This window comes from Hemibagrus wyckioides, linkage group LG05 (genome assembly GCF_019097595.1).
Source record: "Hemibagrus wyckioides isolate EC202008001 linkage group LG05, SWU_Hwy_1.0, whole genome shotgun sequence".
Lineage (NCBI taxonomy): Eukaryota > Metazoa > Chordata > Actinopteri > Siluriformes > Bagridae > Hemibagrus > Hemibagrus wyckioides.
The window spans coordinates 6,715,271-6,733,471 of NC_080714.1; the positions used below are offsets into that span (position 1 = coordinate 6,715,271).

General features: G+C 41.0%; 1 protein-coding gene and 1 long non-coding RNA gene across 3 annotated transcripts; one reads left to right on the plus strand and one right to left on the minus strand.

Annotated features, from left to right (window-relative positions):
• Positions 1 to 245: 245 nt before the first annotated feature.
• On the plus strand, positions 246 to 18,086 carry adamts13 (ADAM metallopeptidase with thrombospondin type 1 motif, 13). 2 transcript variants are annotated; one of them, XM_058389836.1, is made up of 31 exons: positions 246 to 550; positions 680 to 788; positions 878 to 1,137; positions 1,235 to 1,394; positions 2,832 to 2,965; positions 3,080 to 3,163; positions 3,244 to 3,368; positions 3,452 to 3,598; positions 3,705 to 3,839; positions 4,241 to 4,391; positions 5,331 to 5,435; positions 5,557 to 5,708; positions 6,592 to 6,655; positions 6,958 to 7,084; positions 7,207 to 7,355; positions 9,247 to 9,367; positions 9,450 to 9,530; positions 9,639 to 9,820; positions 9,950 to 10,100; positions 11,109 to 11,238; positions 12,151 to 12,330; positions 12,620 to 12,815; positions 12,939 to 13,047; positions 13,142 to 13,271; positions 13,450 to 13,638; positions 14,845 to 15,049; positions 15,747 to 16,083; positions 16,294 to 16,440; positions 16,513 to 16,692; positions 16,816 to 17,000; positions 17,912 to 18,086. In XM_058389836.1, exons 1-31 carry the CDS (start codon positions 470 to 472, stop codon positions 18,083 to 18,085), a joined length of 4,680 nt encoding a protein of 1,559 aa, XP_058245819.1. In that variant the 5' UTR covers positions 246 to 469; the 3' UTR covers position 18,086. The 2 variants fall into 2 exon arrangements, with proteins under 2 accessions (XP_058245819.1, XP_058245820.1); XM_058389837.1 differs by having other exon boundaries at positions 722 to 788.
• LOC131353106 (uncharacterized) lies at positions 16,514 to 18,080 on the minus strand. Its single transcript, XR_009204593.1, has 3 exons — positions 17,845 to 18,080; positions 16,762 to 16,934; positions 16,514 to 16,651 (listed from the first exon to the last, which is right to left on the minus strand). It is a non-coding gene; the product is annotated as an uncharacterized LOC131353106 (long non-coding RNA).
• Positions 18,087 to 18,201: the final 115 nt, after the last annotated feature.

Consider the following 18,201-nt stretch of genomic DNA (forward strand, 5'->3'; position numbering starts at 1 on the left):
ATCCAGCATGCTCCTGATTTGTCTGCTCTATTTTAGGGGGTAAGCTATATTCCAATTCTGGTTTTTCAGACCTGGAATTGCAGATTTGTTCTTTACACCATGATAAAAGCAACTTTCTAAACGCAGTGAAAGACCCTTTCAGTTCCCCAGCCACACTGACCAATCAACTGGTCATCACTTATCAGGTAAAGATCCAATCACTTTACTCTTTACTGTTGTTCACCCCACATAATCGAACCGCTATGTCAACAAAAAATAACACATTTCTCAAATCTGTGTCTTTGCCGAGACTTTGTGTGCTTAATGACCAGTTTTGCTTTTACTCTTCAGACACGCGTGATAAGGATTCAGCTGAGAAAAACGATCTTAGATCAGCACAAGCCGTAGCGGTGGCACCGTATTGAACCGGACTCTATCTGACGCTTTACACACAGATAAACCTGTCCTTTATCCTACAGTTTAAACAAACATGGCCGCTCTGCTGTCACTCTTTCTGGCGTCGGTCCTGGTGGACGCGGCTTTGTTAGCGTCTCATATTTCCCTGGAGAAGGTAAGGTGTTAATGAAAGGATTAAAAAGATCTTTAAAGTATTTTGAGCTTTTCTCATGCTTTGTTAGCTAAACATTTCCATGAAACTTAGTATTTGTAGAACTAATGCATATGATCTTCACACCTTCAGTCATTTGAAGCTGTCCAAATATCTAATATTTTATGCTTGAAGGAGTTTTTACAGTCACTAGCCCCTGAGGATGTATTCTATTATTTTGGCACTAATTCGACAGCATTAGGTAAGTTTACTTTAGATTTACTTACATATTAAAGTGCAGTTGTATGTATTACTCACCATCTCACACATTAATCACACAATTCCCCATAGTGCCTGAATCTGAGCTTGTGTGGGTAAATTGCTTCAGAGACGAGAGCAGTGGAAAACATTGCTCATTTCAAGCTCAGGGAAAAGACTTCAAACTGAGACGGAGAAAAGAGCCGTCCTTGTCCTGTCCATCCAACCTGGAGCTTGCCATCAATACCACACTCAGTGTAATAAAGAGGAGGGATAATAAGTGTTGTGAGCAGCTTGACCTACTCAAGCCAGACGATGCTAGATCTTTTCTCTCAGTGTGTGATGGAAAACTTGTGAGACTTTTATTTTATTTTAATTATTGATGTGTAATAATTTGCATGGACATGTCGAAGGTTGGCTCATAGTAAAGGCTTCTTCCCTTCCTTTTAGCAAGGCCTGCTTCTCTTGCAGTCAGGAAAGCTACACATTTATCCACTGCTCCATAACCATTCAGCTCATCTGCAAAACTCTGTGGTCACAACTCCAGGTGTGCCACACCTGCTCTGGGCGGGGCCATCACCTGTTAAGACACGCCTTCAACAGTCACAGAGTAAGTGGTGCATTGTTTAGTGCTGTGTTTTATTCACATGTGTTTATATATATATATATATATATATATATATATATATATATATATATATATATATATATATATATATATATTTGAGTCCAGCATCAGGGATATTAGTGCCAATATGTTTTAAAACTTCATAACTCATAACTTTATAAGTTATGAAGCAACCATTTTGTGAAAATGGTACTCCCTCATAGTCTTCTGCAAAATAACCCCTAAAAAATAAAATAAAATAAAATAAAATAAAATAAAATAAAATAAAATAAAATAAAATAAAATAAAATAAAAACCTGCATCTAGTTCTGGGCTTCAAAGCAATCATGCAAATATTTTAACAGAACAAACAGTCACTATCCTGCCTTTGGGTATTTTATGTAAATTATTTCAACTTGATCTTGAAAATATTGTTTGAATTAAACTTTTATTTGCATATGAGATTGATAGACAGAATTCTGGCTAAAATAAATGCTTATTTGTTCCTGAAACTGAAGAGAAAGCATAATTTAGGGGTCACAACACAACATATCACAATACACAATGTTTAAAATGGATCACAAATGAGATACAATACAATATATATTTATAAAAAATAGTGTGAGATATAAACATCTGTATAGTCTGTATGTATTTATGCAGGTTGCACAATAAGATGTGTTGTTGATTTTGAATTTTAACAATAAATTGTTTTGCTCTGACTCTTACTTTAGAAGGAAATTACGCAAGACATGTTGAAATGCTTTTAATTCCTGAGAAACAAATGTTAACATTTCACCTTCAATATCAGTTAGGATAAGATATCATCATGTTTTTCTTTAAACAGTATACACTGATCAGGCATAACATTATGACCACCTGCCTAATATTGTGTCGGTCCTCCTTTTGCTGCCAAAACAGTTATGCACTGTGTATTCTGACACCTTACTATCAGAGCCAGCGTTAACGTCTTTTGCAATTTGAGCAACAGTAGCTCGTCTGTTGGATCGGATCACACGGGCCACCCTTGCTCCCCATGTGCATCAATGAGCCTTGGCTGCCCATGACCCTGTCGCCGATTCACCATTGTTCCTTCCTTGCACCACTTTTGATAGATACTGACCACTGCAGACCGGGAACACCCCACAAGAGTTGCAGCTTTGGAGACGCTCTGATCCAGTCGTCTAGCCATCACAATTTGGCACTTCATCAAACTCGCTCAAATCCTTACGCTTGCCCGTTTTTCCTGCTTCTAACACATCAACTCTGAGGACAAAATGTTCACTTGCTGCCTAATATATCCCACCCACTAACAGGTGCCATGATGAGGAGATCATCAGTGTTATTCACTTCACCTGTCTGTGGTCATAATGTTATCCTTGATCAGTGTATAAAATATCCTCACTCATTAGATAATTAGGTTTTTATATCTGATATTAGGCAATCGTAGGCTCCAGAGGTCATTTCTAGGGGCAGAGGTCACTCATTTAGAGCTGCTGGTGGTAGTCGGTCGCGATGTCCATGAGGTCCACAAGCAGGATACAGAGAGATACATCCTCACCAACCTGAACATTGTGAGTGTAGAGATTATTACAAGACTGCATTTATACACTAGCTTAACGAGTCTTGCATAAGTATTCATATTATATTTCACATCATTTGCACTGAACGCTTACTTACTCCGCCAGGCATCCGAGCTGTTACGTGATGTCACTCTAGGGGCAAATATGAGAGTCCACTTGATCCGTATGATCATTCTCACAGAGCCAGAGGTAACTACGGCAGTTTGCAATGGGACTGAATTTCTGTGTCATAACAATAGAATGTCGTGCATATTTCTTTACATTTACAGCCAGACATTCAGATCTCTGATGACATCACTTCCTCTCTGAAGAGTGTGTGTGAGTGGGGTCATAAAGTCAACCCTTCTACTGAGACTGACCCCCTGCATGCAGATCTACTCCTGTACATCACCAGGTACCGTACACATTATGCAGCTCAATTTTAATAAATAAAAAAAAATCTTATTGCTCATCTATATTTCCTTTTTCGTCTGCAAGGTTTGATTTAGTATTGCCCAATGGGAATAAGCAGGTGAGAGGCGTGACCCAGCTGGGCGGAGTCTGTTCTAGCCAGTGGAACTGTGTAATTACAGAAGATACAGGCTTTGACCTCGGCATCACTATTGCGCATGAGATTGGACACAGGTAAGAGAAGCCAATCTGGTATAATAAAATAAATTTCTCAAAATCGAAAATGAGTTTCTTAAAATGTTTGGAGTTGATATGAGTGCGATTTTTTTTTTTATTCCAGCTTTGGAATAAACCATGATGGGGCAAACAACACGTGCAGCAGTAGCGGGTTTATTATGGCATCTGATGGAGGTTACAACAGTGTAGATCTCACCTGGTCTCAATGCAGCAGAAACCAGTTCCTTAACTTCTACAGGTACTTGCTTATTAACTCTGATACTATGTGTAATTTACCCTAGACTTCCTTACTCATGGTCACTGTGGCCTGCAATGTCAAAAAACTGTTCAATACGTAAGAGTTGGAATATAATTGACTGTGATGTGGTTAATAATTTTTATATAGCCCTAGAGTTTTAAAAGCTACAAGCTTTCCTAAACTAAAACATGCTTCATTTTGTTAAAAGATTGTTTTGGAGAAGTATTTTAAAAAGAATTTGGGTTGAAAAAAGCTTTACTCTAAAATCTGCGTATCGTAAATTGAATGCAATGTTTTATATTCTAAATATTTCTATTCTTTTACAATCCACCTCTGGTTAGGATGCGTATTGTTTATTACCTACAGTAGGATATTTTGCTAAAGTATTCTGAACACATTAGTGCAGGCAAGGCAGAGTGTGTGAATGATGTGCCGGTGCTGGGAGGATCACTGCAGGAGTGGAAACCCGGACTGTATTACGGTGTGGATGATCAGTGTCGCATCGCGTTTGGGAGCACAGCTACTGCCTGCTCTTTCACTAGCAACGACATGGTGAGAGTTCTGAAAATATTTCTATTGATTTCTGGACAATATTGAAAGAAATAAGACAGTCCATATCATGGGATAATGTAAATCAAACATTCATAAATTATACAAGATGCCTTTAAAATGATGTGATTATACTATAGAGGAAACACTTAAAGGTCATTATACCAGAGTACTGCTGAATTTTCAACCAGTTCTATTGGTCAGAAGGTGTTTTCTATAAAAGAACCTCCAACTATAGTGCTAGCTAGATACACCGACCAGGCATAACTCTATGAGCACTGACAGGTGAAGTGAATAACACTGATTATCTTCCTCATCTCATATATCAGGTAGCAAGAGAACATTTTGTCCTTAAAGTTGATGAGTTAGAAGCAGGAAAAATGGGTAAGAGTAAGAAAATGAGCGAGTTTGACCAGGGCCAAATTGTGATGGCTAGACTTCTGGATCAGAGCATCTCCAAAACTGCAGCTCTTGTGGGGTGTTCCCGGTCTGCAGTGGTCAGTATCTATCAAAAGTGGAGCAAGGAAGGAACAATGGTGAACCGGTGACAGGATCATGGGCGGCCAAGGCTCATTGATGCACGTTGAGGAGCGAAGGCTGACCCGTGCGGTCCGATCCAACAGACGAGCTACTGTTGCTCAAATTGCTGAAGAAGTTAATGCTGGTTCTGATAGAAAGGTGTCAGAATACACAGTGCATGACGGGTCAGGGCTGTTTTGGCAGTGAAAGGGGGACCGATACAGTATTAGGCAGGTGGTCATAATGTTATGTCTGGTTGGTGTACAAGACCATATAAATGTAACAACATGAGGTGTCATTCTATGATAAATATAAATGGTAATCCTAGACATATTGTTACGGTATAAAAGAAATAAAACACTTGGCGGGGAGCAGTTATTGGAAAACCTCATGGTGATGTGACTTTATACATTATGTGTCTAGGCTACTTGTCGTTTTCTGTCCTGCCACATCATCCCTGGCGATCGCAGCACCTGCACCCGACTTCTTGTGCCGCTGTTGGATGGCACTGAATGCGGGCTAAATCAGGTATCATACATAATCTACGTTGTGTGAAGGATTTTTCTTTGTGCACACACAGCCAACTGTCATTCCACTAGAATGTTATGTTTTACAACTTGCGTTTAATGTAAGCTGTCTTTTCTCTTAGTGGTGTTTAAAGGGACGTTGTGTATCTGCATCTAAACTGAGCTCCTCTCTGCTGGTTCATGGCTCCTGGTCTTCTTGGTCTGAACACTCCTCCTGTTCACGTACCTGTGGAGGAGGGATCACATACCGCAAGAGAGAGTGCAACAATCCCAGGTATGCATGTGCTAAGGAATAAAACATGACAGAGCATGTTGTTATAGGAAAATAATCAGTGATAGGGTGGTGTGATGCGGCTCACCCCAAAGTGGATCAGGCATAACATTATGAGCACTGAGAGGTGACGTGAATGACAATGATGATCTCCTCATCATGGCACCTGTTAGTGGGCGGGATATATTAGGCAGCAAGTGAACATTTTGTCCTCAAAGTTGATGTGTTAGAAGCAGGAAAAATGGGCAAGAGTAAGAAAATGAGCGAGTTTGACAAAGGGCCAAATTGTGATGGCTAGACAACTGGATCAGAGCATCTCCAAAACTGCAGCTCTTGTGGGGTGTTCCCGGTCTGCAGTGGTCAGTATCTATCAAAAGTGGTGCAAGGAAGGAACAGTGGTGAACCGGCGACAGGGTCATGGGCAGCCGAGGCTCACTGATACACATGGGGAGTGAAGGCTGGCCCGTGTGATCCGATCGAACCGACGAGCTACTGTTGCTCAAATTGCTGAAGAAGTTAATGCTGGTTCTGATAGAAAGGTGTCAGAATACACAGTGCATGTTGCTGTTTTGGGAGAAAAACACAATGTTAGGCAGGTGGTCATAATGTTATGCCTGGTGGGTGTATCTCCTCATAGAACACATCACCACATCAGAGATTACAAACATTTTTATGTCAATATATGTGCATTGTTAGAATTAAGATAAGTAATCAGAATCGTGCATATGGTATTAAAGATTATTGTGCGTATAGATCAGACAACCCTATAAAGAAAACAAGGTCATTTGTCAGCAGTTCTATATATAAAACAATGAATAGCAATTGCATGATTCCATGACTTATATTTATACCATGTGCATGTTGCTATATGTGTGGATAATTGTAGGCCAGCTTTTGGAGGACGAGACTGTGAGGGAGAAGGGACAGAGGCTGAACTTTGTAATCGACAGGTACATTTTCACCAGTCATATCTGCAATAGGTCTCAGCTAATCCAAGTGTGAACCATGCTGTTCTAGCAAACGAAGAGATATATATAGCCTAAATAGCAAGAGAATCAGAATTACTGCACCGTAATCAGGTTCGCTTGGTTAATGTACGCTTTACTGGATTTGGTGGCCTACTTGATAACATACTGAAAGGATTTAGATGCTTCTTTGCTGTCTTAGTCTTAATCTTAATCCATATATAACCTTTGCGTCAGAGTTAAAGGAGTAAGTTCCGCACGTCTGATTAACTAGTCCTTTATTTTAGCCATGTGAAAGTAACCAGCATGAGTTCATGGCCCAGCAGTGCTCAGATACGGACCATCAACCCCTGCAGCTTTCTGCCTATTCAACCACAGCCTACTCATGGATACCTGCAGTTGGCTTCATTTCAGGTCAGCTAACTAGCCGAATAATGAACAAAGCTGCTAATTATCTTCTCAAATTAACATTCCTGTTTGTTCCTGTGGTTTCTATTAATATTCCCTTTTTCTGTCTGTTGGTATGTGGTGATAAGGTGATGCTCAGTGTAAACTGATGTGTCGCTCTCGTGAGCAGGACTTCATGGTGAGCCGTGGGACTCAGTTTATCGACGGGACGAGGTGTGAGCTTGATGGCCCTTTCACTCCTGGTGCTGTTAGTGCATGCCTTAACGGGGAGTGCAAGGTAACGTCAGGAATGCTTGGAAGTGAGTCAACTGTAATGAACTCTGTGTTAATTAGTAAAACTCACCAGTAAACGGACGTAAGTAGGCATGCATGAGCAAAACTGAAAGTGCAGCTTGTAATGTGTTTCTAGGTCCATAATAATCATGTGATTTCAAGAAAACGAACAAATCTCTTCTAAAAGATGCTCATTATACATACACTATATTGCCAAAAGTATTCGCTCACCCATCCAAATAATCAGAATCAGGTGTTCCAATCACTTCCATGGCCACAGGTGTATAAAATCAAGCACCTAGGCATGCAGACTGTTTTTACAAACATTTGTGAAAGAATGGGTCGCTCTCAGGAGCTCAGTGAATTCCAGCGTGGAACTGTGATAGGATGCCACCTGTGCAACAAATCCAGTCGTGAAATTTCCTCACTCCTAAATATTCCACAGTCAACTGTCAGCTGTATTATAAGAACGTGGAAGTGTTTGGGAACGACAGCAACTCAGCCACGAAGTGGTAGGCCACGTAAACTGACGGAGCGGGGTCAGCGGATGCTGAGGCACATAGTGCGAAGAGGTCGCCAACTTTCCGCAGAGTCAATCGCTACAGACCTCCAAACTTCATGTGGCCTTCAGATTAGCTCAAGAACAGTGCGCAGAGAGCTTCATGGAATGGGTTTCCATGGCCGAGCAGCTGCATCCAAGCCATACATCACCAAGTGCAATGCAAAGCGTCGGATGCAGTGGTGTAAAGCACGCCGCCACTGGACTCTAGAGCAGTGGAGACGCGTTCTCTGGAGTGACGAATCGCGCTTCTCCATCTGGCAATCTGATGGACGAGTCTGGGTTTGGCGGTTGCCAGGAGAACGGTACTTGTCTGACTGCATTGTGCCAAGTGTAAAGTTTGGTGGAGGGGGGATTATGGTGTGGGGTTGTTTTTCAGGAGCTGGGCTTGGCCCCTTAGTTCCAGTGAAAGGAACTCTGAATGCTTCAGCATACCAAGACATTTTGGACAATTCCATGCTCCCAACTTTGTGGGAACAGTTTGGAGCTGGCCTCTTCCTCTTCCAACATGACTGTGCACCAGTGCACAAAGCAAGGTCCATAAAGACATGGATGACAGAGTCTGGTGTGGATGAACTTGACTGGCCTGCACAGAGTCCTGACCTCAACCCGATAGAACACCTTTGGGATGAATTAGAGCGGAGACTGAGAGCCAGGCCTTCTCGTCCAACATCAGTGTGTGACCTCACAAATGCGCTTCTGGAAGAATGGTCAAAAATTCCCATAAACACACTCCTAAACCTTGTGGACAGCCTTCTCAGAAGAGTTGAAGCTGTTATAGCTGCAAAGGGTGGACCGACGTCATATTGAACCCTATGGATTAGGAATGGGATGTCACTTAAGTTCATATGCGAGTCAAGGCAGGTGAGCGAATACTTTTGGCAATATAGTGTATATAGGTTTAATCGGATATGGTCAGTTGCATAATGGGAAAACGTCTCAACAATTCTAGTACTACAACACTGAATACTTTAGCAACACTACAAGTACTAATATTAGTGCTATATAAATAAATGAATGAATGAATGAATAGGTTAATTTCTATATTGCTGTGATTAAATTCTGGCCAATTGGAACTGTTTTGTTTTTAGATAATTTTTTTAAAAGCTAGTTTTTGTAAATTCCTGTCTATCTCTCTCTCAACACTCATGTTTTATGCAAATAAATACAAATTATTCATATATATTTATTTGTATTCCTCAAAAAAATGTAATTATGTTAGATGAGGTCAATTGTCTATCAAGATATACTTTATAATTGTATTGCTAGAAAATACAATTGCGTGGAGTAGAAAATATTAGTTAAAAGACTAAGAATCTTTATTGACTTTTATTAGGTGTTTGGCTGTGATGGTGTGTTGCATTCTGGGAAGGTGGAGGACGTTTGTGGGGTGTGTGAAGGAAAAGGCAACACCTGCCATCTTATTACCGGCTCTTACACAGGCGGAGAGGCCAAAGGTACTGGACCTTTATTCTTCTCAACTTCTACACCTTTTTTTCATGAACGTACTCTGCTTTATTTTGCTTTCTTTCATTTCAGAGTATGTCACATTCCTCATTCTCCCAGAGAACGCCTCTCAGGTCCACATTAATAACTGGAACCCAGTTTTCACGCATATGGGTACGTTCTGAAAATAGCTTTTACTTTACAAATGTTTTGTGCACACTTTACTATAGTGTGTGTGTGTTTGTGTTTGTATATAAAATCCACAATTCTGTTTTTGTGTAGCCGTGCTGGTGAATGATGAATATGTAGTAGCTGGAGAAGGAGACATCGCATTAAACACCACCCACCCTTCACCTCTCGAGGAGAACCACATGGTCTACAATCTCTACCTCACCCCTGACCTCCTACCTCACATGGAGGAGCTCATTCTGTCTGGACCAATCTCAGACAAGATCCAGATACAGGTGGGCGGAGACTGTTGCATCATCCTTTCTTTTTCCTTTGACTGAATCCTGAAAAATTGTAAAAGCTTATCTAATATCAAAGTGTACTCAGCAATCCTTTTGGGGTTATCGTGCCATATGTATTTTCAGGTGTATCGGAAATATGGAAGGGAATACGGAGACGTCACAAGCCCAAACATCACCTATCGGTACTACATGCCGGACACTGGCCCAGAGAAGAAGATAATTGAAGCTCGATGGTCCACTGTCATCTCATCTTGTTCAGTAACCTGTGGCTCAGGTATAAGAGAAGGCCAAGTAGTTAAATCAACCCAGTTTCCCGACCTGGAGAGCTGGAGTCCAGGACAGATTTGATTGATTTCCTAACATTCACGCGGCATTGAACTGCTGTGTTGCATCAGTGTTTTAATGGTTAAATAGTTGAGTAAGCATCACCTTAAATCTCTCTTTCTCATTAATATGATGGTAGCATTATGGTGTTTGAGGAAACTGGTAACTTAATATAATTAGAGATAACAAAAACTACCAGGAAGGCAAGAATTACACAATTAATTAACTAATATACAATAATATGATATAATTAACTATACCATTGCACTGAGTAGGTGTTGATTAATTTTATTATTACAGCACTGCACAGATGGTAGTTCAGCTGTTATACTAATGTGCTCTTTCTCACTCAAATATGTTGCCATTCCTATAATAATACCTCATTTACCATACTGTGTATGGTGGATGCTGCAGATAATTCGAGTCTCACAAGAAATGTGGATGTCAATATGTGCTCGATTGGCAGATATCCAAGCTAGTGAAGTATTTATAGTTGCTATAATGATAACAGAAATGAACTTCCAGAGCATTAACTGCAACCATGAATATATAATAAGCAACATTTGCATAAAAAGTCATGATTTGCATACTAGTTTAGTATTGGAAACAGTGCCACAATGAAAGGGATTGTAATGTGCAAAGATTCTGAATTTTAATTCTTACACAGAAAGTACCGTCCTGCTTATTCATACTACACAGTGTGGAAAGGGGAAAAACCTTCCAAATGCACAGCAGTCATTCAGGCTTATCACAGGGACTGAAATGACTTAACTGAAACATATATGAAAATGATAAAAATTACATATGCATTTGGGAAATCACCAAACTGTACTGGAGTGTACTCCTTCCAGGACCGGAAAGAACCTTAGTCCTTCCCAGAAGCAGTTATGTCATTGTTGTGCTGGAAATGATGCGGATTTGAGGGATTGTGAACATAATGGACTCTCTGGTTTTACAGGGATTCAGAGGGTCAGTCAGGAGTGTGTTGACATGAACACTCAGGAACGCCTAGAAGAGCAACTCTGCAGCTCAGTTACTCCAAAACCAACCACCTTGCAGCCATGCCACCTACCTGACTGCCCACCCAGGTAGCCTCAAGCACACCAGAGCTTTCTAATATGTATGAAGTGCTTTGTTGCAAGGTAGTTTAAGACAAAATAGTAAATAATGTATAAATACACCGATCAGGTATAACATTATAACCACCTGCCTAATATTGTGTTGGTCCCACTTTTGCTGCCAAAACACAACAAACACCTTTCTGTTAGAACCAGCATTAACCTCTTCAGCAGTTTGAGCAACAGTAGCTCATCTGTTGGATCAGATCAGACGGGCCAGCCTTCGCTCCCCACGTGCATCAATGAGCCTTGGCCACCCATGACCCTGTCACTGGTTCACCACTGTTCCTTCCTTGGACCACTTTTGATAGATACTGACCACTGCAGACCGGGAACACCCCACAAGAGCTGCAGTTTCGGAGATGCTCCGATCCAGTCATCTAGCAATCACAATTTATCAAACTCGCTCAAATCCTTACGCTTGTCCATTTTTCCTATTTCTAACTTTGAGGACAAAGTGTTCACTTGCTGCCTAATATATCCCACCCACTAACAGGTGCCATGATGAGGAGATAATCAGTGTTATTCACTTCACCTCTCAGTGCTCATAATGTTATGGCTGATCGGTGTATATTATTCCTTAAAAGCAGCACTTTTAACAGATATTTGATTTAATAATGTACTAATTCACTGTGACTACATAGTGCCAACAGTAAAATTTGGTGGAGGATGTTTTTCTGTGGCTCTTATTTGTAGACATTTGTATGCTTCCAGTTTTGGGGAAGGCCCTTGCACATGACTGTGCAAAAAGCAATGTCCATAAACTGGTCTATCACTCAACATAAGAATGTTCGTCCTAACCGCATTCCCAAGCAGGACATAGTTACTTTAACAGCCTCTCAAACCTTCAGAAAAATTCTGGTGTGCTACTTTTTTCTGCAGTTGGGTTCTGGGTGAATTTGGTTCTTGCAGCGCCCCCTGTGGAGTTGGTGAGTGGTTGCGCTCAGTGACCTGTATGCAGAAACAGGGTATGGAAACAGTGGCGTTTCCAGATTCTGCATGCTCTCAGATGAGCAAACCTGCAGCAACAGAAGCTTGCAACACTCAGCCGTGCTTGGCCAGGTATAGTATCTGGAAATCAGGAAATCTGGTTCAAATGTTGAATAATAAGAATAGAAGCATTGCATAAGTTCTGTATTTTACAGCGTACATTGAATGCATGACCTTTGGGGAATGGAACACTCAGGAGTACAAATTACATAAAATTCTCTCCAGCAGATTTTCCAATATTTCTAAATTTCTAAAATTTCCAAAGTCCACTGTCCTTTTATTTATTTTTTATTTCTATCCACTTGAGTCCTGAAGCATGCGTATGAGTGTGTGTGTGTGTGTGTGTGTGTGTGTGTTGCAGATGGCAAATCTCAGAGCCTGGTGAGTGTTCAGCTGTGTGTGGTCCCGGTGAGGCTTCCAGATCAGTGTCCTGCGTCCGCTCTCACCGTGGCACTGACTTGGAGGTAGATGAAAGCCTCTGTTTACAACCCAAACCTTCTGAACGTGTCTCGTGTGTGGTGGATGTCTGCCCTATTGGCTGGGAAACACATGGAAAGGTAAAGCAAAGCGGGGAAAATACAGAAGTTAAGGAAGTTTAACTTCTACTAGGCTTATCATATGATTTTCAGAAATTGTATTGCTTAATAGAATGTGCAATAATGGACTAATGTGTCTTCCAGGATCAGCAAGACCACAACGGGTCACTTTCTGTAATGTTCCGGTCCAAAATAATTCCAGTATATGTATGGAGCCCTGTGATTGGCCACTGCACTAAGACTTGTGGAAATGGTATAAAAGTCTGATTGTAATTCTGGATATTAATTGATTACTACAAGTGTGTATTCTGAAGGACTGTCCATGTGTTTATAAAATGTATTTAAAGGTACTCAGCAGATATGGTTCTCCTGTGTGGACCATCACTCACGACTAGATGTCCCAGAGTTCTTTTGTGATCGAATTAGTAAGCCTGAACCATATATCAAGCCGTGTGTCCAGTCACCCTGCCCTGCCATGTATGTGTACACCAATCACTCCAACACTAGCATTGGTTCTATGATGAATAAACTTAGGTCTTAGGAAGCACTAACATTTTCATAATGTATAAATGCAAAAAATAACAAGACAGTAGGATGTTTTTTGCTAGGCAATTATATTATGCACATCTGTACACTGACGATCTTTGTCCATTAGGTGGCGCTACATACAGGGAGTGTGCAGTGTGTCATGCGGAGGTGGTGTGGCAAGAAGGGTGCTGTACTGCTCTCAACAGGCTGCAGGGGGAGATGGTGGCATGGAAGTGGTGGTAGCAGACTCGGCCTGTCTCCCTGCCTCGAGACCTCTACAAGTCGTACCATGTAACACTGAGCCCTGTCCAGCAAGGCAATTGAATCCATCCATCCATCCATCCATACAGTGACTTAAATAAGTATTCACATGTCTTCTAACTGTTCCACAATTTGTAGTGTTACAACCTGGAAGTGAAATGGACTTAGATTGTAGATCATGAACCTACATAAAATAGCCCAAAATATTAAAGTATGTGTGGAGGGAGATTAGTATAATTTGACAAATTATTTAGAAATAAAATATGTAAAATAAAACCTCACTCACATAATGAGAACACACAGTGAAGCATGGTGGTGATAGCATCTTGTTAAGATAAGGTGTTAGTATCCCCATGGCCCCTTGGCAAGGGGATACTAGAGCAGAGTGAAGATCATGCCATCTTTCTGCTATCTATCATAATGCCAGATAATGGATTTGATGGCACTATGCCCATTTAATATTATGGCCTATTTTGTGTAAATGCATGCCATTTAATCTCTTAGTCCATTTCAGTTACAGGTGGTAACGCTACAAAATGTGGAAAATTTCAAGATGAATACTCATACAAGCCACTGTACACCAACCAGGCATAACATTATGACCACCTGCCTAATATTGTTGGTCCCCCTTTTGCTGGCAAAACAGCCCTGACCCGTCATGCACTGTGTATTCTGACACCTTTCTATCAGAACCAGCATTAACTTCTTCAGCAGTTTGAGCAACAGTAGCTCGTCTGTTGGATCGGATCACACGGGCCAGGCTCTGCTCCCCACACCGGTTCACCACTGTTCCTTCCTTGGACCACTTTTAATAGTTACTGACCACTGCAGACCGGGAACACCTCCACAAGAGCTGCAGTTTTGGAGATGCTCTGATCAAGTCGTCTCTTTGGCCCTTGTCAAACTTGCTTAAATCCTTACACTTGTCCATTTTTCCTGCTTCTAACACATCAACTTTGAGGACAAAATGGTCACTTGCTGCCCTACATATCCCACCCACTAACAGGTGCCATGATGAGGAGATCATCAGTGTTATTCACTTTTACCTGTCGGGGGTCATAATGTTATGCCTGATCGGTGTATATTGATTTTATATTAGCACACACTTTTACATTACTAATGTAATAATGTGTTATTCATATCCTACATATTAACAGATAACTATCAAAAACCTTCATGAATTGAATATGGTATGTTAGAACAGAAAATATAAATGTTGTATGTCTCAGATGTGTTTTTATTTAAAGTGTTTATGGTCTAGGTGGCAGGTGGGTGAACAGGGTCCATGTTCAGTGTCCTGCGGCTTGGGTGTGGCATTAAGGAGGGTCTCGTGTGTCCAGTTCGATGGGAAATTGGAGAGAGAAATTGATGATGAGCGTTGTGAAGAAGGCAAGATGCCTCCACTCACAGTGCCCTGCTTCACCCAGGCCTGCTCCTTCCGTTGGGGTGTGCAGGAGTGGAGTGAGGTACAGTGGAACCATGCAAACTGACTGAATACTCAATATATAAAAGTACTTCATGCCATTTTAAGTGACAGCCACTGCACTACTGTTCTCAAATAAGAATTCGCACAGGCATAGTTGTGATGCCAAGGCCAAAGTCAGTGCCTTATCTTGAACCATTCTGTGTTTTTTTTACTAGTTAGCTTGCAAAATCTGAAAATCTGTTCCAGTACCAAAAATGGTGCCGGTCTGGAGCCAAGACTATCAGTGTTTAGTAGGTAAAAAAATGTTCCTCAGACCTTAGGGTAGCATGGTGGTGCAGTGGGTATCATTGCTGCCTCACAGCTCCAGTGTTTTCATTTCAGTCCGTAACTTGGTGAAATATCTTTGTGGAATTTCTTTGCATGTTCTTCCTGGGTCTGTGTGCTTTTCTTCTGGGTTCTTCAAATACATGGTCCTAGGTATGAATAAATATGTGAATGTGTGTGTATGGTGCTTTGCAACCCTAACCAGGATTAAGTGGTTACTAATGAAGATTACTGATGAATGAGAGTGCAGTTATTTTTACCTCAGTATTGATGAAATATCTGATGATCTAAGAGATTATAAGGTTTCCAATTTATCCAGACCGTCACTGGCTCTGCTTTTACTCTAGGTGTCTTAGCATAAAGTCTCTCAGGACCTCAATCTCCCTCTCTCTCTGTCTCTCACTTTTCTGTAGTGTTCAGTCTCTTGTGGTTATGGGATCCAGTCTCGGACAGTCTCATGCCTTGGGCCGTCCAGCCCTCTACCCATCACTCCCATCCTCTGTGTCCACCTTCCCAAACCCATCACTATCCAGGCCTGCTACAGTGCCAACTGCTCCACCCCAGAGCCAAGCACTGCTCCTACCCAGGAACCAGAGACTTGGAACAAAACAAGTAGACTGAAAATCTTGCCTGAGGAAAAGAGACCCACATATGCACATCCTGGAGACACTGAGAAGCTCCCAGAAGTTCTACCGACAGTACCAGTGTTGAGGACCACTACAACATTGTCGACAAAACCTCCACAGAGCAGTTAGGTGGCAAGATGTGGGCAGAATTTACAAGTGTGGCCTGATAAATCTCTGTGTTTAAATGAAAGTTGTTATAGATGTCATAGGACGTACCATACCCTTGTATAGCTTTATCATTAATAATACAAACAGATCAAAATCAGAAAGTATAGTAAAGGTCCTACGAATGTAAATGTCCTAAATATACAATCAGATTGATATTCTGTCACAGGTTTGTGTGGGCAGCTCTTTCTTCAGGACACAGGAATCATAGACCTACGGAATGTCACCGAGAGGCGGTGCTTCATCTCCATTGGCCGTCCTCTTGATGAAGTCATCCAAATGAAAATTGAGTCCAGCTCTCTTAATTGCAGACAAAGTGAGTGACCAGATGAATCTGTTTTTACACCATGCATGGCTGAAGCATAAGAATCTAATTCTTTGTGTTTAGAGGAGAATCTTGCCCTTTATGAGAGAAAGTCTCTGAGGCAAATCTGTGAAAAAATGGCTGGAAAGACACTGACTTCACGCTCTAATGTCCTGTTGGTGCGTCAAAACCGCCTCACCCCCGGCAACGGAGTACTGCTTTCCTATCAGAGTAAGAAGAACATGAGGAGAAGTCATCATGGAGGTTGGTCACAGAAATGATTTCGGCAAAAGAAAGCCTGTTTTTTCGATGCAAAATCTTGGCAAAACAAACCAGTGATTTTTGGTAAATCAGTTGATTGACTTGAAGGTCTGCTTCTGTCTTCAGATTGTGATGTCCAGCTGTTTTCTCCAATGGGTTTGATCGAGAACCCTGTTAGGAGTTCATCATCTTCATCCTCCAGCACCCTACAGTCTTGTAGGGTGTTCATCGATGCCCCGCCTTCACTAAAGATACAGATCAGAGCGCTGTCTATATTAAATACAACCTCCTCAGACTCTGCATATGTGCTGGTAAGAGAACCCAGTGCTTTCTCTAAATCCTAGTGCACTTTTACCATGTCCTGATATCGTTAGATAAGAGATGCCCCTGGGTCAACAGGGGCAGAGCTTGAATTAAATTTGATTTGCAAATAACATCCTATGAAGATATGTCATCACTAGAATAGCAAACCTTTAGCAAAGATTACTAGCAGACTTTCTAACAAATTCTATTAAAACTGTGGAAAAATAGCTGGGAAGCTGAAGTTAATTATTTCAACCATATAAAGATAAAAATATAGATGAATATATTACATATACACTATTGCCAAAAGTATTGGGACACCCCTCCAAATCATTGAATTGCGGTGTTGTTTTTCAAGGGATGGGCTTGGCCTCTTAGTTCCAGTGAAAGGAACTCTTTTGTCCCTTTCACAATGCCCCAAAACCTTTGGCAATAGAGTGTATAAGCTTTTAGGGAACTTACTAAGCTATCAACAGCTATAGATAACATTAGCTAATCTTTCTAGTTAACTTCCTAACTTAAGTACAATGCAAGCTAGCTTGTTTCTGAATTATTATTTTATAAAACTACTCATGCCAAATTCAAGTAAAAATAATAGCTAGCAGTATAGCTATCATCTAATCAGCTCCTTGTCCTTGTTGACCCAGGAACACCTGTCAATCAGCAAAATTGGGATGTGAGCAACAGGTTATTTTATTATTATTATTATTATTATTATTATTATTATTATTGTAATGAAGCCTAGTAACGGTGAACAAGCACTCACTGGAAACGAAGACAGTATAGTATGTAGACAGTAATATGATGCAAACAAGACATACGAAGACAGTAATATGATGCAAAAGGACATACCTGATCATAATAGTGACCTGCCAATATATGTTAAGAAGCCAAAGTGTGTGTGTTTTTGATCCCTCAGATCCGAGACGTAGACGCTGTAAAAACGACAGTGTTTAAAGGCACGCAGCTTTTCCACTGGAGTTCTACAGGAAGCAGGGCGGAAGTGGAATTCCATGGGGAATACCAGCAAATGAAGGGAACGTTTAGAGCAGAGTATTCTTATATTAAGCCTGAAGAGGCTAAACTGATCTAACCCTTTCATCAGTTTATCCAGGAATGGGTTTTATAGCAATGCCCTATGGGAATGCATGGCCTCATTCCCATATTCATGCTAATGTTCTTTCATTAATTTGCAATGCTAACCTTTTT

What these genes read in the sequence shown, in the direction of transcription:
- adamts13 (XM_058389836.1), top strand. Translation starts at nt 470, where the DNA reads ATGGCCGCTCTGCTGTCACTCTTTCTGGCGTCGGTCCTGGTGGACGCG. An exon ending in CTGAACTTTGTAATCGACAG is followed by an intron (nt 6,656 to 6,957) that starts GTACATTTTCAC and finishes CCTTTATTTTAG; the next exon opens with CCATGTGAAAGTAACCAGCA. An exon ending in CTACCTGACTGCCCACCCAG is followed by an intron (nt 11,239 to 12,150) that starts GTAGCCTCAAGC and finishes TTTTTTCTGCAG; the next exon opens with TTGGGTTCTGGGTGAATTTG.